The sequence below is a fragment of the Paroedura picta genome, chromosome 3 (genome assembly GCF_049243985.1).
Source record: "Paroedura picta isolate Pp20150507F chromosome 3, Ppicta_v3.0, whole genome shotgun sequence".
Classification (NCBI taxonomy): Eukaryota; Metazoa; Chordata; class Lepidosauria; order Squamata; family Gekkonidae; genus Paroedura; species Paroedura picta.
In genome coordinates, this window is record NC_135371.1 from 61,905,797 (window position 1) to 61,929,513 (window position 23,717).

Consider the following 23,717-nt stretch of genomic DNA (forward strand, 5'->3'; position numbering starts at 1 on the left):
TTTTGAAGGAAATGCACTCTGTACATGCTAAGAGGCACCATTCTCACAGGTTCCTGACCTTGCAAAGAAGTTTCAGACCTATGCCACGGCGATTCCTGGCTCAAATTAAGCGTGGAACATGCCCCGCTAAGAACAGCTACGGGTAAGTGGAAGTTCACAAGCTGCTGAGGCTGCGGCGGCCAACTGCGAGCAGTCGGCTGAATCTGCGAGCTTGCTGGCGTTTTGCCCACGACCATATTACATACCATTCTTTCAAACTGTTGAAAAGTGTTCCCGTTGCTTTAAGAGGCAAGCCTCTCTTGGCATACAAAAAAGCCCATGGATTGTACCAAGTGAGCTCGTAAAGACGGGGGAGTAGTGAGATGCAGCGGTCTCATAAAACATCCGCAGAACCTCGAATAACTGCTCTGAAATTGAAACTTAAAATACCTTACATCTCAGATTTCTTTTTGGGTTCAAATAATATACTCAGCATTTAAGCGCGGCTATTTTTTTCTTGGAGGAACTACTTTCTCCCCCCTTTTCTCATATGGCATCGGACCATCCTTCACTCTGATCTTTTAAAGGAAAAGCTGAGTAGCCGGACAAGAGAGTGGGTGGTACTGGGCTCATGTGCCCTTTAAGAACGGGTTTCTGCGTGCCCGGGAGGATATTGTACTTAAGCTGGCAAGGGGGGTGATGAGTTAAATATCCAGGTGAGTTCTTGTAGGGAAAGGGTAGTTGGCTTTTTCCTTCAAGGTTGCAAACCGGCGCTGGAAACGCTTCGCTTTGGATGAACGTTTGGCAAGATTAGTCTGATCTGGAGTCTGGGCGGAGTTGATTTTACTTTCTTTTTTTTTTAAGTACTTTGAACGTGGTTCTCTGCTCTCTGCGTGGCTATGCTTCTCTCTCGGGTCTGCTTGCGCATCCGTTCAAGGAGAAGTTTTCCTGCAAAGCTGCAGATCTTTCCCCTTGCTTGGCTTGGCAGGTCTCCTAGTTGGTGAAATGCCCTTTGAGGAAGCCGAGCCAGGGACTGGAAAAAATGTTGTTCTTGAACTCATATATTTTTTTCTCTCCCCCCCCCCCATCCATCCCCACTCGGGGCCCCTTTCCTATGCGCACCGCTTGACTGTTTTGCGGTGAGGATCCTGGTTTGCATCTTGGCTGAACATTCCGGGTTCCGGCGAGACTCTTTGGCTGGGAGGATCGCGCTCGCTCGGAACTGGGCAGATCTGACTTGGTGTTTGTTTAAGCACGTGGAAGAGCGCTTCCCTCTGTCCCGCTGCCCTGGCCCCAGTCACTTCCCCCATGGGGTCCTTCCAGCCCCTCCGAAGGTGCTGTCTGCGCCGGCGGTCGGCTGGGGCCTTTTGCGGCTCCCTTTTGGTGCGGCTTTGTTATTCCTGCAGTTGCTGACACCCACACTTTCCCCTTCCTCCTCCCCAGCGCTATTTGATACGGGATCCTTTCTTTCACCTCGCGAATTCTTTCAGTGGAAGACAAGCTAAAAGTTGTGGTCTTCTTTCAGGAACAGCCAGTTGGCTTGTGTAGAAAAGTAACATTTACGAACAAAAGATGACCTTTTAAAAACCAACCAGCAAACTTGAATTTGTAAGTTTTGTTTGAGATTCTGGCAAGAGGGAAGGAAAACTGGTTAAATTGGACTTTAATCTTTAAAATACCCACAGTCTCCTGGACCAGATGGCCTGTCAAGACTGGTCTCTACTGAGGTGAGGTCCTCCTGTTTGTCCAGTTCATCTTGTGAACAGCTTCTCCCACCAGAGCCGTAGGGACTAACTGTGGGTACTCTTATTTATCCGTCAAATCTGGTCCTGGAGCTTCTGGCCAACCAGGATGCTTGTATGGTGGCCTTGTCTTGCTTCGGGGCCACACATTAAATTAGGATTCAGCGGACAAAGTTGACATGGGCTCTCCTTAAAGTTGCTCTTTTAAAAGGGTCCATTCTAAGAAAGGGCCCTGTGGTAAACATGCTCTGAGAAAAAGGAGGGCATGGCTGTCATTGACTGGGAAGATGGAGATCCAGAACTGGATCCAATATTGGTAGGCCTGAAGCTCTTAAGGCAATGCTTCTGGTTTCCCAGCCGCATGTTGCTCCATGCCAACTCATTAGGCCCCAGTCGAGCACGCCTGTGTGGTCTGCTTCTCTACCAGGGTTTGCTGTGCTCTTGCTGCTGCTGTGATTGTGCCTCCCGTGCTTTTGTTGTGTTGGAGTGACTTCGCCCTCTGCTCACGGTCCTGCCACTTCAGCTACTGCAAGCTGGAGTGTGCTGTCCTTGTGCTGCAAAGGAAGGCACAATTAGCTGTGTGTTGCTCCGTCACCGCTGTCTATCAACTTAGGTGGTTGCATCAATTTTTGTTCTTTAATCCGTTTCTTCCCCAATGTACAGTTGTATCCTCCCTTCCCCCAAAACAACTCAGGAGGGGGGGGAAGGATGGCTCGTGATTCCCCTTTTAATCTGTAGAACACCCCTGTGATGCTCATGAAGTGGGTTTTGTTGCAAGAAGGTGACTGGTCTAATGTCGCCCTACAAGCTTCATTGTGTCGGGACCTGAATGCTGATCTCTCAGGTCCTAGACCAGCATTCCATCTGCTGAAATGTGCTGAGTGTCCTGACAGAAAGGAAAGGAAGAGAGCTTTATCCAGGGTAGCAGTGTTTGCTGTTTACTGGACAAGAATGAAATGGTGCCTTACTTTGCTTTACTATAACTGCATATGTTTTCTTTTGCAGCCTCTCTTCTGTAATCCTCCATTGTCTTGTTCACAAGCAGTTTGGAGAGAGAGGATGCAGGGAGGCTCTGCATTGGCACTGACATGGCTGGTGGTCCTTGCTGCTGGTGGTGTCCCAGAGCAGTATGAGAAGCCAGCCTTTACCCCCATCTTCACTGGTAGGCCTTTCATTGTGGCCTGGAATGTGCCAACCCAGGACTGCAAGCCCCGCTTCAAGGTCCAGCTGGATTTCAGGATTTTTGACGTTCTGGCCTCACCCAATGAAGGCTTTGTGGACCAGAATCTGACCATATTCTATAAAGAGCGTTTGGGCCTCTATCCCTATTATAATGGGCAGAAAGTGGCAGTGAACGGGGGTGTCCCACAAAACAGTAGTCTGCTGTTGCACCTGGATCGACTGCCGGAAGGGATCCGTAGGTACATACGCTCTGAGAAAAAGGAGGGACTTGCTGTCATTGACTGGGAAGAATGGAGACCCATCTGGATCCGGAATTGGCAGACGAAAGACATTTATCGCAATGCCTCTCGGCAACTTGTATTGGCTCGACAGCCAGAACTGCCAGAGGACCAAGTGAACAAACTAGCCCAGTATGAGTTTGAGTCAGCAGCTCGTGAGTTCATGGTTGGGACCCTACAATATGCCAAGAACTTCAGGCCTCGGCAACTGTGGGGCTTCTACCTCTTCCCAGATTGCTACAACCATGACTACAGCAAGAACCAGGACAGTTACACTGGTCGTTGTCCTGATGTAGAAGAGACACGCAATGACCATCTAGCTTGGCTCTGGAGAGAGAGCACTGCCCTTTACCCTTCCATATATTTGGACCAGGTACTAGCCTCCTCTGCAAACGGGCGGAAGTTTGTGAGATCTCGGGTAAAAGAGGCCTTGCGTATCTCCCAGCGCCATCACGAGGACTATACCTTACCAGTCTTTGTCTACACTAGGCCCACTTATATCCGCAAACTGGTCGTGTTGAGTGAGGTAAGAAAGCTTTGCACGTTGGAATTGGGGAAGAGAGCCAGAGAAATGGGGGCAGTTGGTCCCATCAGAGCACAAACCTGCACAACTTGTTCCTTGCTAACTCAAATTCAGCTTGGTAGCCATTGTGTGGCAGCTGGCCAAGAGGTAATTTGTCGCTAGTCTAAGACTGCCCAAATGGGATGGGGCAGGGTTCTTAAGCACATGGCTGGCTAGTGGGCCGCTCTCAGCTTGGTCTTGCAAACCTACCCTGGCCATTACGGAGAAGCGTTCTCTGGGCTTCTGATGGGCAGCAAAGCCCTGAGCAACCCAGTGCTGAACCACAGTGATGAAACTAGTCCTGGAACTGCTCCCACCAGGGATATATGCAGTAGGATGTTGGACTGGAGTTTTGAGTCAGTAGGTTTAAGACTGACATCAGTGCACCCTAACCATAAGTTTGTGGCGCCTGTTGCTCCTGTGTCTCTCTAGTCAGCTGTCTGGCTGTGGCAGTCCTCTGCAGGAAAATGCTGCTATTAATGGCTTTTTAATTCTCCGACAGAGAATCATTAGCTTGGCGTTTTGCCAAGGTCTTTCCTAAAAGATACTAAGCCTCTGGGTTGCATACATGTTGAATCAATTAGGACAGCTGAGTACAGAAACCTGGAAAAGTTGTATGCGAGCCTCCAAATGGTGCTTGTGAGAAGCCTCATTGCTCATTTGCAGAGGCACACAGAAGATGGAACAGGGCCTTTCCTACTGTCCCGAGTTCCATTGCTGAGACTATACAAGCTCATATGCTTCACGGAAACCATTGATGACCTATTCTATGCCAGGTGTCCTTCCATCTGCCAAGGTGTTTTCCACAGTACCACAAGGCAACTCCTTGCTAACTCTTAAGGAGGAGCAGGCTCCCATAGGATTACCCCTAGGCTTTAATACAGCAGGGTGTAGTTTCTGCATTGATATGATGGAGTATGTTTAAACAAAAATTAATATTGCCTTTTCTCGTGTCTTGCATTTCTGCAAACTAGGGAGTTGCTTTGAGGTAGCCCAAATTATTTGGAAAAGTTGAGCTCTCCCTGTAAATGATGTTGTTTGTAGAGGAGGCTGGAAGAATGGTGGGGAATTCATCCTCCTAGATGGGCTATTGAAATCCTGCAGGAAAGGCGCCCTGAGATCACTTGGATGATTACAATGCCCTTGCAGTCTTGCCCGGAAAGTTGTGTGAAGGTATGGGGAGATGCTGAAGCTGTCATCATCCCTTCCAGTCCCACTTCGACAGCTGCAGTTTCTATTTTAAAGCTGTTCTGGTGTAGCAGAGGTAGGTGTAACACCGGAACAAGATTTGGTGGGAAACACGACTTATTTCCCATCCATGCCTCTTTTAGTTTCCTGCTTGGCCTTCACTGCTGAGCATTTTTTAAAAAGTGGCTGGGGTGAGCAAATGAGGCCTCCAAAATGCTGCCCTTGCTCTCTTGTGGCTGGCTTTCCCCACGGACAGACACGAGGGGAGCAATTTTTGTTTCATTCCTAATACATGAAACTTATCCTGCTTAACCGAAACTTATGAAGGTAAGCAGTGCAAACAAAGGCTAAAATAACTGCTTTAGGGATATTTTTGGAAGTGGGAGAAAACCTTTATGATCATAAAAGCCCGGCAGAGTGACTTGCTTCTGTAGCAGTCTCTGAATACAAACTATCCGCTGTGTCATTAAAAGCAGTGGAAGAACAGGCATTGCACATTTTCTCTTTCGCTTAGGGTTTGCTCCTGGCATCCTAAGCAGCATGCCTCTTGCCTTCCCTGCTCATAACAGGACACAGTTTTCTGTCCCTCATTCAGAATTGCATATTGTGTTAATCAAGGGCTGGGTATATGCAGAGAGGAACCTTTTTGAGGAACACTTAGAGGCAATGCCGTCTATCGGCTGCCTGGCTGACACCTTGTAATATCGTTATGTGGGCTGGCTGGGAAGTTTGGCTTTTGAGGTGTGGCTCCTTCCAGGTTCTCACAGGTGGCTCTGACAGGTTCCCAGCCTTGCTCAGCTACAGCCTGAAGTGTGGAAAGCAGTAAGGAAAAGGACCTTGTATAGCCCACGCACTAACAACTGAATAAACGGGACTATTCCTGGATGCTCTGCTAAATTTTAAAATTACTATAGGTTAGCATGGCGATGGAACTAAGAAAAGAAACTTCCAGATTGCAGCAATATGCTTCCTTCCTTGGGGGAGGGGGACCCCCAAAACAAGGCAGGGATTTTTTTGTCCTAAAGTTGAGTGATGCAAATCTCAGTAGTCGGGAATGCATGATTGCAAGGATGCAACATTAGGGTTGTATCTGTCTGCCTTGTTTGTGCCTGTGGGGCCTGCACTTGTCTACACATGCAGCCAGATCCAAAATCTGAAGTGCCTCCCTGAGAGATGGAAATCAGTAACATGAGAAAGATCCCCTTGACTAAAGTGATGAGAAGGTCTTACTTTGCCTGCAAGCAGGGGTGTGTATGAGGGTAAGACAAAAAGTATTGCTACTGGGGTTTCAGTTCATGCATGCATGGGTTTGTTCCAGACAAAACATATTTAAACATGTCTCTGCAATCAGAGGACAGCTGCAGAGAAGTTTTCTGAGTTAAACACTTGTCATCATTCCGTTAGGGGGCCCTTCAAAAATTTTTTAACTGCATTGATGGGAAAAAAGCCAGGAAAGTTGCACTGAGGTTTTTTTTTTCCAATCACAACAATGCACTGGCTCATTCTTTGAGGGGGATCCTATGAGAATTCTGTTGGGAAACCTTACCCCCACCCACCCTACACCTTTATCTTTCCCTTTCATACTTCTTTTTGTTTCCAGAGAACAATTAAAAGGAACACAATTTGAGTCCCTTGAGGATGCCATCCCTGCCATTTTGACGTGGTCTAAATCAAGCAGCACAGAACACTTTGAGGAAGGGTTAGAAAAAAGGAAACAGCGAATTCAGAGGAGTATAGATCTAGATGAAGGATATGTCGAGAAACAATGATTTCACAATTAGATATTTTTGCCTAATAAATGTTTCTATTATTTTATGGCAATACTTTTTGACTTACCCTCATATGTACAAATACTGTTTCAATACTCATGGTCAGTATGTGTGGGAAAAGCTATGGGAATCATATCATTCTTCACTGCAGCTATGGAAGCAACCAAATTTCTTTCATTAATACTCGGAGCCAATATGGTAAAGTGGTTAGAACACTGGACTGAGATCTGGGTTCAAATGTCCACTCAACCATGAAATCCACTGAATAACCTTGGGCCAGTCATTGTCTGTCATCCTAATCTATCTCTCAGGGTTGTTGTGAGAATAAAATGGGGAAAAGCGAATGATGTGTGATAGCCATTTGGAGAAAGACTGGGATTAAAATGTGCTAGATAACAGCACTGGGCCCTGTTTGTGTTCTTTCCGCTCCCCCCCCCCAAACCTGCTGACTTCAGGGCACTTGTTTTTGTGATGAGTGGTTAGAATTTGATTGTTTGCCCTCCAATCTTCATTGTGACTTTCTGAATTAACATGTGTCCAGAAACTGCAAATGTCAGACAACTGTAAGAACTTGATGGGGCACTTTCTCAGTTGTAAAGTGGGAGGCGGTAATAAAAAAGGCGAATGCAGTCTTGGGCTGTATTGACAGAGGTATCACATCAAAAGTCGTAGTCCGGCTGTATCTCAACTTGGTCAGACCCCACCTGGAGTAATGTATACAGTTCTGGAGACCTCGCTTTAAAAAAGACATGGACAAAGTTGAGACAGTTCAGGGGAGAGTGACAAGGATGCTGTGAAAAAAGGCTGCGGGTCTTGGGAATGTTCAGCCTGGAGAAGAGGAGATTGAGAGGGGACATGATTTCTGTCTTTAAGTATTTGAAAGGTTGTTACTCCGAGGAGGGCAAGGAATGGTTCCTTTTGGCAGCACCAGATAGGACCTGTTTAAACTATGTGTAGAATGGTTCTGTCTGGATATTGGGAGGGGCGGAGGAGAGAATCAAAGTCAGAATAGTTCAGCAGTGGAATCTGCACCTTAAGAAGGAGCTCCCTCCTTTCAACAGCAGCTGGACAGATACTTATCATGGATGCTTTAGGCTGATCCTGCATTGACCGGGGGTTGACGTTGATGACCTGTATGGTCCCCTCCAAATCTATGGTTCTATGAATCAGATATGCTTTCTGGTCCAGCAGCACTAGGTGACTGAGTCACAGCAGCCCACAAGTCTGAACCAGTTAATAAGTTCTGTCCCTCGAGCAAGAACACACACACACACACACAGAGGGAGAGGGAGAGCGAGAGAGGGAGAGAGAGAGAGAGAGAGAACACGCTGCCCCCCCCCACACTCCCCCCCCCACCTCCCCCCCCCACACTCAATCAGGGATATCAGGCTTGAACTGCAATTAAGAGAAAGTAGTGGTTTAGCTGACCCTATTAGTTCAGAGACTCTCATGGAGCAAAGAGTCCAGCCCTCCAGTCCTTTGTCTTCGAGTTGTTTCCTGGCCTTTCTTTTTGTTGGCAGCTTCTCTGAATTGTTTCGTGAGCCCCCTCTATTTCTAGCACTTGTTGATCAAGGTTTTTCTTTTTCCTCTTGCGATAACAGTTGTTGCTAGGCCCAAACCTGGGATATGTCTGTGGGCCTGACTAGGATGCACGCGGGGGCTCCACCTCCTCTTTTTACCACAAGGCAGATGGGTTGCAGCAGGTGGGTGGTGTGCGTTACCAAAGGCCACTTTCTTGGAGTTTCTGCCATCACCTCTCCATTATAAGGACATCTCCTACTGGATCGCACACCCAAGGGATTGAAGGATTGACCTCCCACCCCACCCCCTAGTAAACACCACTAAGCACCAAACTGCACATTCACATTCTTAGAGAGCTGAGTTTGCATTCCCCAACAGCTGCTGTCATGGAAGCTGTTCCCCAACAGCCTTCTGCTCCCCCTCCCCTGTCCTTTTCCCATAACAGAACTGGAGATGAGTTGTTTCACCTTTTTTTGTTTCTCTGTGTGAGCATGAAGCAGCATAAATGGGAAAATAACACACACACACACACACACACACAGACACTGCTGTTTCTGCCGAGGAAAGTGGCTTGGGTGTGGGTGAGAAGGCAGGAATCTTTTCTTCTCCCTGTGATGGCATTCCAGGACTGCTTGAGCTCTCCTTTGTTTTTAAAAGCCCATTCCCTGCCGCTGCCGTGTGGCAGTGTGGGAACCTGGATCCAGGTTCTTAAAAACCTGAATGTGTAGTTTGGCCCTTTGTCATGCCTGATATGAGTACAGAAATGAGATTTCCAGTATTCATGTTACAAAGGTGTGTTGTAGAGGTTAGAGTGTTGCACTAGCAGTTGTGAGATCCAGGTTTGAATCCTCACTTTCCAGTGGAAATTCACTGGGTGACTTTGGGCCAATCACATGCTCACAACCTAGCCTACCTCACAGGGTAGTTGTGAGCATAAAGTGGAAGAAATTACATAAGCTGCTTTGGGTCCCCACTTGATAGAGAAGCATGGTATAACAGAAGGAAACAAATAAATAAATGCTTCAATTCTGTGTAGGAAACTGCATCTACCTTGAAGGTATATGTAATGTACACAAGTATCAGTTTTGCTGGATGTACATTCCGTGGGAACCTGCCATCAACCTGGGCTTGGCACATGGCTAAGTAGATGAATGAGTTTGCATCACATAGGATGATTGTGTACATGCACCTTTGTGTATGCAAATGAGATCCATGTATGCAGACAAGCAGCACCGTAACATATTGAAACCTTACCTGATTTATTGTCCTGCAATGCATTGATCTAGTTACAGGCGGTGCTTTCTCCTCTCCAATCTTCTTTGTAAACATAGTTGCCAAACACCCTGCAGTAATGTAAAGCATCTTACATACAACACTAATTGTCCCTTGGTATAGCATCATGAAAAATCTCCCATCTACATGCTGGCCTGGCAAATCTCTTACCTGCTTGACTGAGCAGTCTGAAAAGAGCATAGTTTCCATCTGACATGTCTTCAGAAAGTACTCTGATTTTGTGTTGTAACATTTCTAAGGGCTCTTATGTTCCTTGCGAAGGAAGAGTAGTAGAAAGAGGAGAGTCTTCAGAGGTTGGGCATCTAAGCTAACTATAGCTCTGGCTGCATATTTCTCTACAGATGGACTTGGTCTCCACCATTGGTGAGAGCGCTGCACTGGGGGCAGCTGGTGCTATCTTCTGGGGAGATGCTGACTACACTAAAAGTCGGGTATGTATAACCTTCCTTTTGCCCACTAGGTTCTCATGCAGAGATGAGCATAGACTATGCTGGTTTCCATGGGGCCCTTAATCTAATGGTTTTCCTCTTTCCTTATCAAGAGTTTAGTGAGGCTTTCCCAACACATTCTGTTTAACAACTAGGAGTTTTCTAAACAGACTCCTGGAGAATAAGATTGTCTGCTATGAAGCTAAACCATCACATGTAGGCACAGTCAGTTAGGACGTAGAGACCTCCCATTCATGGAAGGGTAATTAAAAAAAATATTCTTCATTGGTCTTTTGTCCAGTCCTATGTCTAGAAACCAGCCAAAGACTATTGGAAACCAGAGCATGGTTGTTAACAATCAAGTTCTGGCTTCGCATTCATTTTAGATTTGACCCCTAATTTCCCTCATGCTATCTGAACATGAGTCATCTACTTGGTTAGGACACATTGAGGGAAAAATTAAATCTATAGGGATATCTTTAGACTCCTTGTATCTGATATCTGAAAAGACTGCATTTAATTTAATTAAACGCAGACTGTTAGACATAGAACTGCAGGAACTTAGCAGTAAAGCTAGAAACGTTTGTTCGCCATTGAGCTTGGGGCTCTCACCAAGCTCTCAGCCCCTAGCTGCGTACTTCTACCATCTAATCATCCCACAACAGCGTAGAGCATTCATGTTAGCTAGAACTAATGCTCCGCCTTCTGCTGTGCTATATGGGAGATTTCAACAGATCCCGTATTCAGCTAGGTTGTGCCCATGTGGACAATGCTGTATAGAATCAATTACACACGTTTTCTTCCATTGTCCATTTTATTCTTTGATCTGAGCCAAATTTCTTAACTCACTGCTGCGTAAAAGAGAACTGCATTTGGATGAACAAAAGACTCAGTTTCTTTTGACATCCCAGAACCCTGATATAATTGAACCAGTAGCAAAGTTTTTATATCTTGCCATGAGAAATCGTGAATGTATTATGTCTAAAGCATAATCTTTGCATTTGTTCTCACTAGCAGTGGATCCTTTTGCACTTTCCCTTCTTATATTGTACTTTTATATGCTATTAAAGGCTTGTTGTTGATTGACTGGTCTTTTGTTTGTGAAGGAAGGAGGAGGAGCTATGTTAGTCTGGTTTAAGGGATCATATTCCCAGGCAAAGGTGTTAAACTGAATTTGTTACCATTCTGATCCCAATGTCAGGTACACAGAGCTGTCATCAGGGAGGTACAAGGTTAGACTAATATGACTACTGACATGGACTCACTGCTACAGTTCCTTGCTGCCAGGTGATTTGTGCAGAGTTGTATTAGAAGCAGGACTCTCTGGCCAGCATTTTGTGGAAGCTTCCTACAGGATGTGAAACAACAATAGAGACTTGCAAGGAAATTGTTATTGAAGGTCTTTGAACTAAAATGTGTTTTATCTGCCTTTCTAAGCTAAGTAATGCTTCTCCGTTACTGAGTAAGCAAGTGAAGGATAGAGACTGAGGAAGAAATCTGGACAAATGTATTTGAGAGGAATAAGATTTGGGGCCATACCCTAGATCTCTTCTTACTTTCACAGGCTCCTTATTGTGGTTGCATGGGAAGAAATTTTGCCAGGCCATTTGACTGTGCCGTAGTGTGTCAGTCTGTTTTTTTTTATCCGTTTGATATGTTCTCTGCTCCCTATTCATTTTGTATTGTCTCTTCTGCAGGAAATCTGCCAGATGATTAAAAATTATTTAGAGAATGATCTTGGTCCTTATATCATCAATGTGACAACGGCAGCCGAACTCTGCAGCCAGACTCTGTGCAATGGTCATGGGCGTTGCCTGCGCCAAGTCAGCAATTCCAGCGTCTTCCTGCACCTCAACCCAGCCAGCTTCGAGATTCATCCCAATGAAGACAACAAGCTGGTGGCCGAAGGGAAGCTCTCTCAGGCAGACGCTGCCTTCCTACGGACCCACTTCCTGTGCCACTGCTACCAGGGATGGCATGGAAAAGGATGTGAGGGGCAGCTGAACCCTCCAGGAGGTGGCCTCTGCTTTTGCAGTAACCTGGGACTCCTGTTGCTCACAATGCTCTCTCTTCTGGCCTTTGTGCATTAGACTGCCTCTAATAGGAACCTCTATGGCTGCAAACTAGTTCCTGGGGCATAGTGTGAGAGAAGGGTTTGCGATAGGGAGTGAGAGTAGCCAGAAAGGAAGAAATAGGAGCCACCAGCCTCTCTTTTGTATCTTATTTAGCAGTGATGTAGCAGATCTCCTATTTAAGTGACTGTCCTACCTCTCCCGTCTTGCCACTGGCCCTTTAAGCGGCGAAAGGAAAAAGATCCTTCTCCCCACTAATAGTGTGTTTTGTTTTTCCTTTCTGTTGACAGACAGGTGGAATACTGGCAGAGGGAACAGTGTTAAGGGCTGGCAGGAGTCGGGCATGAGATGTGGCCTCCCTTTCCTACTGCTGATGTGGTGACTTCTGCTGCCCTTGTCTTGGGTGGTCTGAATGTGCAACCACAATAAGCGTGCCTTGGGTTAGCTGCCCAAAGCAAAGCAGGACGTTGAGGGTGGCAGGTGGGAAGGGACTAAATGCCTGCATTTGAGACTGGTTTTAGCCTTGGCTTCCAGGACTAGGAAGCAAGTGCCTGGCTCTTCTGGTGTCAGGAGGGGGAAGACATAGTTAGTTATAAGGCTGGAGTCCTAGAGCATACATAGGCCTAGAAAGAAGTGTGGTGGGTTTGGTGGAGCTGCTGTAGTGAGGAAAAGTTGCTGCTGTGTGGAGTGACTCTTGAGAGTTTCCCTTTAGGGTAGAGAAGGGGAGGGATGCTGTTCAGCCATTGGGGATTATTCTGGAGATCCATGTGATCTGTGATGGGACATATGCTTTGCTGAAGGTGGGGGTGGGCTGGATAATATTGCCGGCTGATGTTACCGGGGATTGGGAATGCTGTGCCCTATCTTTATATGGCTGGTGCTGAGTCCGTGCTCTGAATATTGCAGGAAAAACCAAAAAGTTTTACCTCAGAATTAAAGACACGTGAGAGAATGGTTGGTGTCTTGCATTGTGTGCCTGATAATTGTCCTGAGGGTTCCTCTTTCCTGTTGCCATCTCCAGAGAGAGCTGGAGGTTCTGACTTCAGCATTGTTTGCCTTCAGACTACAGTCATGTTTTGACATTACTGCCCCTTTGAGTGGCTTCTTGTTCTGTCAGAGCTGTGGCTTACATGGGTGTTGGTTAATGTCTGGAGAGAATCCTCATTGGTTTGGTTCAAATTGTTCCCTTTGCCTGACAAGTCTCTGACTCTTCCAGTGTGTTACTGGAAACTGGAGACCAAATAAAAGCAGGATTGTTCAGTCTTCCTCCTCACCCAAGGTTCACAGAGATGCCGTCTCCTGCCTGGCCTTCTGCTCACTCTCTAAAACCCTTCCTTTCTGGAAAAGGAAGGAGCTGGTGCTTTATCAGCACCTCCTGCTCCTTGTAATTCAGTCCGTGGATGTTGGTTGGCGTGGCCAGGCTGTTGCCAAAGTGAGCAGGTTCAATTGAATGTCTCTGCTGTCACTAGGCTTGTGGCACAGGAGAGCTAAAGACAGGGATTGCCTGCCTTTTTACTCTTTGCTAATGTTTTTCAGTTTGCCCAGCACTAGGAGAGCAATCCTAAGCAAGTCAACTCAATCTTATCTGGGCCTGTTCAGTGGGTTTTAGTCTTTTTAGGATTCTACTGTAGGCCCAAGTTTTTTTTTTTAAATAGAACCTTTAATGGTATGTTTCTTCTTTGAATTTTCTCTCCATTGAGATAGTTTAAGGAATGTTTCCACTGGCTGCAGCTTTCTGAGCTGATGCTGCTTTAGTGATTTCCAATATTGCAACAGCCTCGGGGGTTATAGAAGTACAACCTGAAGCTTTAGCTGAGGTACTGAACCAGATGTGGTCTTTCCTGCTGGGGCTACTATGGAAGTAGGGTGAATGCTTAAGCAGGAGAAAAAACTGCTGGATACCTGAGATGCCTCAGAATGCAGGGCTCCAATAAAGTCTGTGGTTTTCCTGTTCTTCTTAAAGCCCATAATCATTGAGGATACAGGAAACTCTATTTGGCCTAGCTGACCAAAAGGTTCTTTCTACACAGTGCAGTCACCAATAGCCATTTTTATATTCTCAGCCAGAATTGTATGTAGTCTGGCTACCAAATGCGACATATAAGCTTTAGTGCTCTTTAGCCTGTTCTGTGATTCTCTGTCAAGGGCAAGGGTTTTTCAAAATAAACTCATTGTGCAAAGAAGGGGGGAATACTTCAGAAATCCATTGCTGTTGCCTGGGATGGGAATCTGCTGCATAAGAAATAGCAGAGTGCTTTTTGTAACCACCTCTTGATATTTCATCTATACGACAGATCTCTGTCTCTAATCCCCAGCACCAGTTAGAGGTGGCTGGAGGCCATGTCGTGTGCTCTAGGGATGCTGGTTAGCAAAGTGGGAATGGGCAGGTACACATTCTTCAAACCATTAAATATTCTTCATGAGCATTCCTGAATAAACTAAAAGATGAAAATAGCCTGCTGCTCTATGAACAACTCTGGGCCTTAAATGTTGTATACAAAAAGAGAAAGTTCTGGGTATGGAAGAAGGCAGTTGTCACTCAACTTGGATGTGGCTACTGCTGCTATGCTTCACAGTGCAGCACAATTCCCCTGCAGAAATTCAGGAAAACAGTGAAAAGTAATACGAGCCATCTAAAACACCAGAGCTCCAGGAATGTGCATGTCTTTGCTTCTACAGGAGAAGAGTTCCTAAGCTAGCCAAGGCCAATGCAGGGTGCTTTTGTCAGATATGTTTTCCCCCTAAGTTTTGTTTTTCCCTGTGCTGCCCTTTTAAGAGGCATAAAGATACTTATGTAACAAGAAAGGTACTAGGGCCTTTTAAAATCATAAACAGTTTGAAAAACTGGATCTGTTAAACCTCTCTGTTGGAGCTGTTAGGAAAAGAATAGCAGATCTGTAATGCAATAAAATCAGAGTCCAGTAGCACCTTTAAGACCAACAAAGATTTATTCAAGAGCGTGAGCTTTCGAGTGCCAGCTCTCTATAATTTTATTGTGCTACTTCAGACCAACAAGGCTACTCATTTAGATCTGTAATGGTAGCTGATAACAGGAAGTCCAAGAGCAAAATTTAGGCCATGTTTGGTTTGCCAAGACCAGGCTCCTTTCTGTCTTGAAGGTGGGATTGTGCTGTCCTTTTGTTCCCCCTGCCTCCCAGCTTGCTGAGGCTAGAAATTCAAGCCTACTCAGATAAGACAATTGGAAGAGAGTCTGAGGATGTTATTTTTTAAGGCAAATTTAATAGTTGTCTGCTGGCGTCTCTGGACAAATATGGGCATATTTCCCCTTACCTGCCACTGCTAGTTTTTAAAATGAGCTAGTTTTTAATAACTTCTGTTGTTCCAGGGTCAGTGTTGTTGACTCAGGGGGTGGACTATTCTGTGGCTCCTCAACATCCTTTAGGACAGGCCTTGAAGGGTTTCCCAAATGGGTGGGAATTAATTAATTTTTGGATATATGTTGACTCACCCACCCTCTCCCAAAATGGCCAATGAGGGGGTGGGAAGGGGAGGGCCCCCAGATGGTTGTGTACAGAGCTATGCTTCCCAACCACATTCTGCATGATTGTGCCACTTCTGGGGTTTCTCAGAGCCAGAAGAACATTTCAGGGCTTCCTCAATGATTAAAAAGCTTTAAAAGGCTGCTTTAGGAGAACACCCCCTAGTGCCATGCGAAGAGCCAACAAATAAAAATGCAGTGATTTCTCACTAGGAGGGTAGTGAGTCTGCCAAATGTCATCATACTGATGTTCCGGTATTACTAGTATCTGCCAACAGCTACAGAGTATGCAGGCCTGTTCCAGATGTATTTGATTCCCTTACTTCTATTGCAGCCCATTGATGATCTGATGGTGGGTTCCACTGTGGCACAATGCCATGGCTTCTTTCCTCTTGAACCTTTTTCCCAGGAGTAGACACATACCCCCCCCTTATTTTTAGGTGCAAAGTTTTTCAGACTATCTTGGGGCTTGAGGGAAAGTTTTTTTCGCACACATTTCCATATATTCAAGACACTGAAGTAGAAAGAGTTCCCCTGTTTTATTCTCTCTTTGGTCATACTGATTGCATGGTTACCCCTCTCTGGGTCTGTAGTCTGCTTTGTTCTGTCAAGTCCCATCTTTGGTTTGCTGTCACATGGTACTCGGCTAGAGTCTGCCTTTGTTTAAGGCCATGCCAGCTCCAGCAGGAGAACCTTTTAAAAATACTATTTCTGAAAGAAAACTTTTGGAAGTCCTGTGAAATTCTTGGAAGCATGGTATGAATGCATAAAAGTGCTTTAAGGAACAAATTGTAAGGACCAGCCAGTCCATTTTGTATGCTTCAAATCTCACTTATTTTAGATTTGTAGGTCAAGATGAACTATTGCTCCTATTTTGGTACCACCATGAGTTAGCATTCTCATTCTGTTCACAGGCATACACTGAAAAAATAGCATAATTTGACTGTTACCACTCTTTAGCTACCCTGATTTTGAAAGAAAAGCTGTATTTCATGCTTACTGAGAAAGCATGGTGGTTGGCTAAAAGACTAAAGCAGCCATTCTCAAGCTTTTTTGGGGGGGGACATGGCCCTTTTAGGAGCTCTTCTCAGGTTCCAGGATCCCCTGCAGTAGGCTGGTCACTTGTGCAATGAGCTAGGCTAAAAACAACCTAAGCTAAAAGTGAAGAACTGTACTTGACAGACAAGGCAGATTTCTAGAACATTTGACCAAGAGAAGCATGTGTGTTCATTTTTTTCTTGAATGTATTAATTTAGGCACACACAAAGGAAGATTACGTGATTTCTATTTCTTTTCTTTGACGAAGTTTGAACATTCTAGCAATTATGGACATTGTACATGATAAACAGGGTACTTCATTGGTTCAGTTACGAGGCCCTTCATAAACCCTTTGGGCTTTTCTTCTGACACTTTTCAGTCTGTGCCCCCCCCCTAAATGTGCCAGGGCCACCATTGAGAATGGCTAGACAAAAGGACTTACACAGACTAAAGTATCCTGTACATGTTTATGGAATTTTCATTCTTGATCAGACTCAGGATTCGTCTTTGTGACGGGGATATACCACATTCTAAGGCTGTCTGCGTGGGACAGGCTCAAGCCCTGAGGATCGGCAAAGTAGAGGATTGTAATCTCCTTACATGGTACTGAGCCTGTTACAGAAATGGCAGAGGGGGTCAACATGGTTCTCAGGTAGAGCACCAACTTTGTACAGTCCCAGATTGAAACCACTGGCACCTCCAATTTACAGGAGGTTAGCATGCCCTGGAAAACCATTGGGCTAGATGGTTCAGTTCTCAGATGCTGTAAAAGGCAAATCATATGTTCATATGGGAGTGAAAAGGTATAAATTCTAGGCTGGATTATTACTATCTTTTTTCTGTACAATTTCAGACTTTAAGGATGTTGTATGCTACAAAGAGTTTTATTTGAGTAATATTGTCCATCTTCATGAAGGAACAATTTTGAAAGTTTTTAAAAACTTTCTGCTTTCTTTCATTTCCTGCCCATCAAAAATATTACTTAGTAGTTCCCAATACTTATAAGTAACTGGATAAGCTAATACTTCTAGTTCTACCAGAGCAACTGTATCACCTACATATGTTTCTAATTATGGCTCAATAAGATCTGATCATGACATTTTCACAATTAATAGTAGAGAGAAAGAGAATCTGTATTTTAGATGGGGTGTATAACTGACTGGTGCATATCGTCACTGATATAACTTTCAGACCTCTGCTTCAACACTGATATTTACTGAATAACTATATGAATACATCTCCAGAGTTCAGAAGATATGATACTAATTAACTTGGAGTGTCTGCACTAAGCATATCCTGACTAGGCAAAGTGCTGATCCCTGATGACTTCTTTTATGGCATGTTAAAAGGGTTTTGTTCACATAACATGAATGCTTTAAATAACATTCTAGACATTTAATGTAATTTTTATAAAAACTCCACTAAGAATACAGCTCTGAGTTTTCAGTTCTCCATGTCAAGTATTAGTCGGCCACAGAGTATGTGTGAGCAGAAAGACCCCCAGGTTCTGTAGCAGGAAGAAAGGAAGGACAGACAGAAGATTCCCCCCCCCCAAGGTTCTGTCCTTCCTGCTTTCTCTCATCTGACATGCAAAAGACCAGCTATATGATTCATGATGATTTTCTTCCTTAAGGAGATGACAGTGTGCCTCCCTTGGACTTTCTGTAGCCACAGTAAAAACATTTGAGGCAAACCCCTAAAGATGGCCCTTAGGTAGTTGTTGGAATATATGCACTTTGCTAGGTGTGTTCCATGCAGGATGAGTTGCTGCCGTTTTCTCTCATAAATAATGATTCTGAAAAGGCTGAGCTAAGGCCAGAGGTGAAGGCTGGTCAGCTGGTGGGCAGCCTCTGGCAGTTTATTACTAGTTGAAGAATGAATTCCTTGTCTGCAGCATGGAGAGAGAAAGAGAGCCAGGAGAAGCCCTGGGATGTAGGATATGGAAGCTGAGGGAAGGAGGGCAAAAGAAGGGGGGACTTCTGGGCCACAAAGAGCAAGGTAAGCCATTCTGTCCCCCCTGCAAGCACCATTACCCTGAAATACCATGGGAAAGGTGAGGTTTCAGGCTAAGGCAAACATTGATTGAATAATATGTGGGAGGTGAACTGCACATTATTAACTAAGCTCAGGCACAGACAGACTTGGCTTTTAAGAAACATTTCAACTAATTTCTTTTCCTTTTCCAGAAGACAGACTGGAGGGAGGAATTTGAGGGCTGCAAGTGGGGAAGGAGGTCCTGATAGGCTTCCAGAGGATAGGGAGGGGTCCCCTCGCAGTAGGAGGTCCTCACTGTGGTCCTTTGCCAAGCCTGCCTTTCCTGCAGCACGTGCTTTGGCCTTTCCCTGTGCCCTGCTGGCAGCACCACACTGCTGCCTTTTCATTCACCAGGTATTGGCAAGACCCAGATTTGTTTGCCTGGCCTGTCTTCCCGCCAGCAGAGCAGGGATGTCTATCAACAACTTTGCTCTATTTTATCATGAGGAGCCATCTTTGTCAAATGGACCAAGACGACTAGATAGACTGTTCACTTATTTGCTCTGTTCCTAAATGTCTTTCTTTAAAAAAAAATTCTCAATCTTCACTAAGGTTAAGTGATTCATCCAATAACAACTCTGGTTTTCGTAAGAAATTGTGTGATGAAATAGCCCCATTCCTCATGACCGTGAGACTACACCGCAGCCCTGTCACCCAAGGCAGTGAAGCTGGGCCAGGCAGCACCATCTCGTCCCTCACCAGGAGAGGTCCCACCCCTTTCTGGGAGAGAGAAGGCCCAGTGGTGCCATCGTGTCTCTTGCTGGGCAAGGGGAAACCAGTCAGTGTGGCCCCGTCCTGTGTCTCACAGGCAAAGGAAGCCTTAGCAAGGCAGCTCTTACGCATCTTTTGCTGTGGTAAGGATGGGCAGGGTAGCCCTTTCCCCCAGCTGGATGAGACAGCTCTGTCCCTCACTGTAGTGCTCACCCCACTTTTGGGGCTTGGTAGCCCTGGGTATGGAGGCACGCCCTCACACCAGGATGCAGCTATCCACTCATGGCCATGACTACTCACGGCTTTGATTCTAATACAGAAAAAACTGTTCTGAGAAGATCAAGAAAGGAGTGCATGGGCCCACTCATCACAAAACCTCAAAATGCTCAGAATTCTCATACCGGTGAGAAGCAGATGTTTCCAAACGTGCTATGTTCCTCCACTCCTGCAACACACAGTAGCAGTCCAGGAAAAGCAACTGTGATTGATACAACTAAATAAATGCCTACTGGCACCTAAAAAATAACCAGCATTATTATTTCAACTAGCTTCAAAGCCCATTCCTACGAACGGGCCTTGAAAGGGCCCCCTCCCCTGGCTTCCGGCCAGGCAGCTTAAGGTGGCTTTGGCCTGTAGTTCACAGCCGGATCAAGTGTGGGCGGGCAGGGGCTGGCCAGCTCATTAGGAGGCCCGAGACAGAGATCCTTAGCAGGCAGTCAGCAGACTGGGAGGCCCTCATTAGCAGGCCAAGAAGCCCTCGTTAGCAGGCCCTCCACCACGACCCTTTGCCCAGGGCCCTCTCCCCTTACCTGCTGCTGGCTCCAGGCACTGAGGTTTGTCTGGGAGCAAAGAGGCTAGAGTCCAGGGACAGAAGGCAGGAGCTGCAGGGGCAGGGTCAATCATGGTGCAGCCAACTTTGCTGGCTTCACCCTGATTGACCCTATTCCAACTTGGACAGCCGGACACGTTCCATCCCCCAGGCTGTTTCACAAATATATAGAGGAACAATGGATAAGGAGCCACAGCTTTCTTGAGTCACAGCTCACTACCTCAGCTATGAGCATAGACATCAAACTGGAAACTCTGTTCAAGGGGGACACTCCAAATTGGGTGGGGGGGGGGAATCTTACCCTTAAGCAGAATTCCCAGTTTATATTTTCTTCCACATGTCTGAAGAAGAAAGCTGTTACTCACAGAAGTCTGCATTTAAATAAATCCTGGTAGTCTTTCAAGTGCCAGTGAACTTTTGTTTGTAAGAGACCAACATGGCCACTCCATTGGCAGTCAGCAATGCAGCGATGTTTCTTCAAGATCTTCCCTTCCTAACTCAGGTGACAGAAACCCCCAGGCATATGGTCCTTACATAATAAGTAATTCAAAGGGAGATAGTTCCCTCCTCTGCCTCCTTTCACTTAACTTCTCAGATGGCACTGTCGGAGATGGAAGCAGTCTACAACCCACCTTTAAAAATGTGATAAGTGTTGGGGGGGGGACCCACTGCTTCATCTGCTTACTTTCTAGTGCTTGACCTGGACTCTCCTTAGTACAGCAAGCTAGCCATGTCTAAGGTAACAACTGAAGTAAAGCAGAGAAAAACCTGCCCTCCTGCCATATTCTAGCAATATTCTTCCGCTGTTACTCTTGCCTGAAATTTGGTGGCTAAACTTGGATCAGCTCCCAGGCCACCCAACTGAACAAGCCTGCACTGAACAAGTCTATGAATTCTCTTATATTTGCTTACAAGAGTGTAAATGGACTTGTGCCTTGTATACAGGTCCTGGATTCTTATATATGCAGGAAAGTGTTTTTATGGCCAGCAATGCTAACTAAGGCAGCAGTCTCCAATAGGTAGCTTGATGGCTGTCTATGCCTCCCACGGGGCTCTCTACTCTGTGGGTGCTAATTTGATGGAGGTTCCTAGTAAGGGCCTACTTGGTCCTGGCCCTGATCTGGTGGAATGAGCTCCTGGGAGAGCTGAGGGCCCCGACGGAGCTATCAGAGTTCTGGAGGACCTGCAAAATAGAGATCTTCAGGCTATGCGGCAGCATCTAGTGTACCTCGCGGGGGGAGGGGGGGAGAAGAGGATCATGTTGCCAATCTTGTTTTAGCCCATGTTTGTCTGTGGATTTTTATTATGTTTTAAGGGGATTTTATATATTGTATCCAGTCATGTGTCTCCAGAGAGTGGTAGGTTAAATATCTAATCCTTATCCATGGTTCTTCTATATATTTGTGAAACAGCCTTAGGGGTGGAATGTGTCCGGCTGTCCAAGTTGGAATAGGGCCAATTAGGGTGAAGCCAGCAAAGATGGCTGCACCCTGATGGCCCTGCCCCTACAGCTCCCGCCTTAACACCCTGGACACTAGCCACATTCCTCTCAGACGCTCCAGAGACAGAGACACACAGAGTCCTGCCAGACCGAACATGAGCCCTCATTCCCTCCTATCGCTCCTGCTGCGAGGGAGACACAGAGAGAGCTTCCCCAAGCTGCTGACAGAGACACAGAGAGAGCCATCCCTGCTGTGACGGAGGGAGAGAGACACAGACAGAGAGAACTGCCCCAAACTGCACACCAGCCCTCCTTCCCTCCTAAAAACCAGCCCTAATTACCTGCTATGCCTTCTGCTGGGAGGCACACAAAGACAAGCAGCAAGAGGGAGAGGGAGAGGGAAAGACACAGAGAGAGAGAGATCTGCACCTCCCGATGTCCTCTGGGTCCTAGCGCCCATTGTTTTCCTGGTTGCAATGGGCTTTATTGCTAGTAAACAAATAAATAAATAGCTCACGCATCCCCTAGATCAGTGGTCCCCAACCTTTTTATCACCGGGGACCACTCAACGCCTTTTACTGAGGCCCGGTGGGGGGGGTAGTTTACTCCTCTACTCTCAGCCACTGCCCTAGCGCTCTCTAATCGCTATGGTAATGTTTAAACATCCCTTCAAAATAAGATACAGACACACCACAACAATAAAGTGTGTTGTAAAGGGCTGGGGGGGGGAGAAGGCGTCCTTCGGGGCGGACCTCCAATTAGTCGAAAGACCACATGTGGTCTGCGGCCCACAGGTTGGGGATCGCTATCCTAGATGACCCAAGAAAAGACTGTGGTAATTGCTGTTCTGGCCTTTTAAAAAACTACTTTTATTCCACAGGATTTTTCGTTGTGCTTTTTAACTGGTAGCTTCATTTTCCGAAGCTCTTCCTAATCTGTGCTCTATTTCTATGACGCAGAACAAAATTTGGTAACGCAGCAGGGGTAGCCTGCCATTTCCCATCATTCTGAAATTATCTCTTATTAAAGAAAATGTTGCTAACTCCTGATTTTAAATCTTTAGGGCTGAAACTGCAGATGGCGGAAAAGTCAGTTGTATTTGAATATATGTTTTCTGGGCTATATTCTCAGAGTGTGTTAATGGCTTAAGCAGCAGGAGAAGCATTTTGTGTATGCAAAGGAGAAAATAATAACAAGCTGAATCATAGAATCACAGAGTTATAAGGGGCCATACAGACAATCTAGTCCAACCCCCTGTTCAGTGCAGGATCAGCCCAAAGCATCCAGGATAAGGATCTGTCCAGCCACTGCTTAAAAACTGCCAATGAGGGGGAGCTCACCACCTCCTTAGGCAGCCAATTCCACAGCTGAACTACTGGGGCTGCGAACATTTTTTTCCTGATATCTAGTCAATATTGTTCTACATGTACTTTAAACCAGTGGTCCCCAACCTTTTTATCACCAGAGACTGGTCAACGCTTGACAATTTTACTGAGGCCCCGGGGGGGGGGTAGTCTTTTGCCGAGACACATCGTTGCCACCTGAGCCCCTGCTCCACTTGCTTTCCCCCCACCGCCCCGACTTCCCGCCATCCGCTGGGGGGCGCTGCCAGCAGCAGCTGTGCAGTGCTACACTGAGGGGGAGCCCCAGCCCTGGCAGCTGCCGGAGAGCACCAAAGGTGACCCAGCAGCAGAATAGCAGGGCAGCCCCCAAGGCAGCCCCCAAGGTAACCCGCCACGAGCTGCAAGGGAGTGGCGGGGAATAAATCGAATGATAATAATAATAAATAGGCAGCAGCCGAGGAGGACAAGGATTAGCTGCAGCCCGGTACCAACTGATGCACGGACTGGTACCAGTCCCCGGACGGGGAGTTGGGGACCACTAATGTGGGTCCTATCCTCTGCTGCCAACAGGAACCTTTCCTTGCCCCCCTCTGACAATCTTTCAAATATGTAAATACAGCAATCACGTCCCCTCTCAGCCTCCTCATAGGGCTTGATCCCATTGGTCCTTATCACTCTCCTCTGCACACTCCTAATTTTGTCAGCTTTTTGGAGTAAGGCCTCCAGAACATCACACAGTACTCCAGGTGGGGTCTGACCAATAGACTTCTTTGCCTATTCAAAGTAATGTTCAGTTTATTATTAGGAC

At 46.2% G+C, this 23,717-nt stretch overlaps 1 protein-coding gene across 2 annotated transcripts; it reads left to right on the forward strand.

Annotated features, from left to right (window-relative positions):
* The first annotated feature begins 532 nt into the window (after positions 1 to 532).
* On the forward strand, positions 533 to 12,966 carry HYAL2 (hyaluronidase 2). Of its 2 annotated transcripts, none has more exons than XM_077325969.1 (4): positions 533 to 695; positions 2,727 to 3,707; positions 9,856 to 9,945; positions 11,640 to 12,966. In XM_077325969.1, the coding sequence occupies exons 2-4, from the start codon at positions 2,781 to 2,783 to the stop codon at positions 12,030 to 12,032; spliced, it is 1,410 nt and encodes a 469-aa protein (XP_077182084.1). In that variant the 5' UTR covers positions 533 to 695; positions 2,727 to 2,780; the 3' UTR covers positions 12,033 to 12,966. The 2 variants fall into 2 exon arrangements, with proteins under 2 accessions (XP_077182084.1, XP_077182085.1); XM_077325970.1 differs by lacking the exon at positions 533 to 695 and adding an exon at positions 1,204 to 1,706.
* Positions 12,967 to 23,717: the final 10,751 nt, after the last annotated feature.

Bases quoted from the DNA above. Each gene is read 5' to 3' on its own strand.
- HYAL2 (XM_077325969.1), top strand. From the start codon at position 2,781: ATGCAGGGAGGCTCTGCATTGGCACTGACATGGCTGGTGGTCCTTGCT. The intron at 3,708-9,855 runs GTAAGAAAGCTT...ATTTCTCTACAG, and splicing joins AACTGGTCGTGTTGAGTGAG to ATGGACTTGGTCTCCACCAT. The intron at 9,946-11,639 runs GTATGTATAACC...TCTCTTCTGCAG, and splicing joins CTGACTACACTAAAAGTCGG to GAAATCTGCCAGATGATTAA.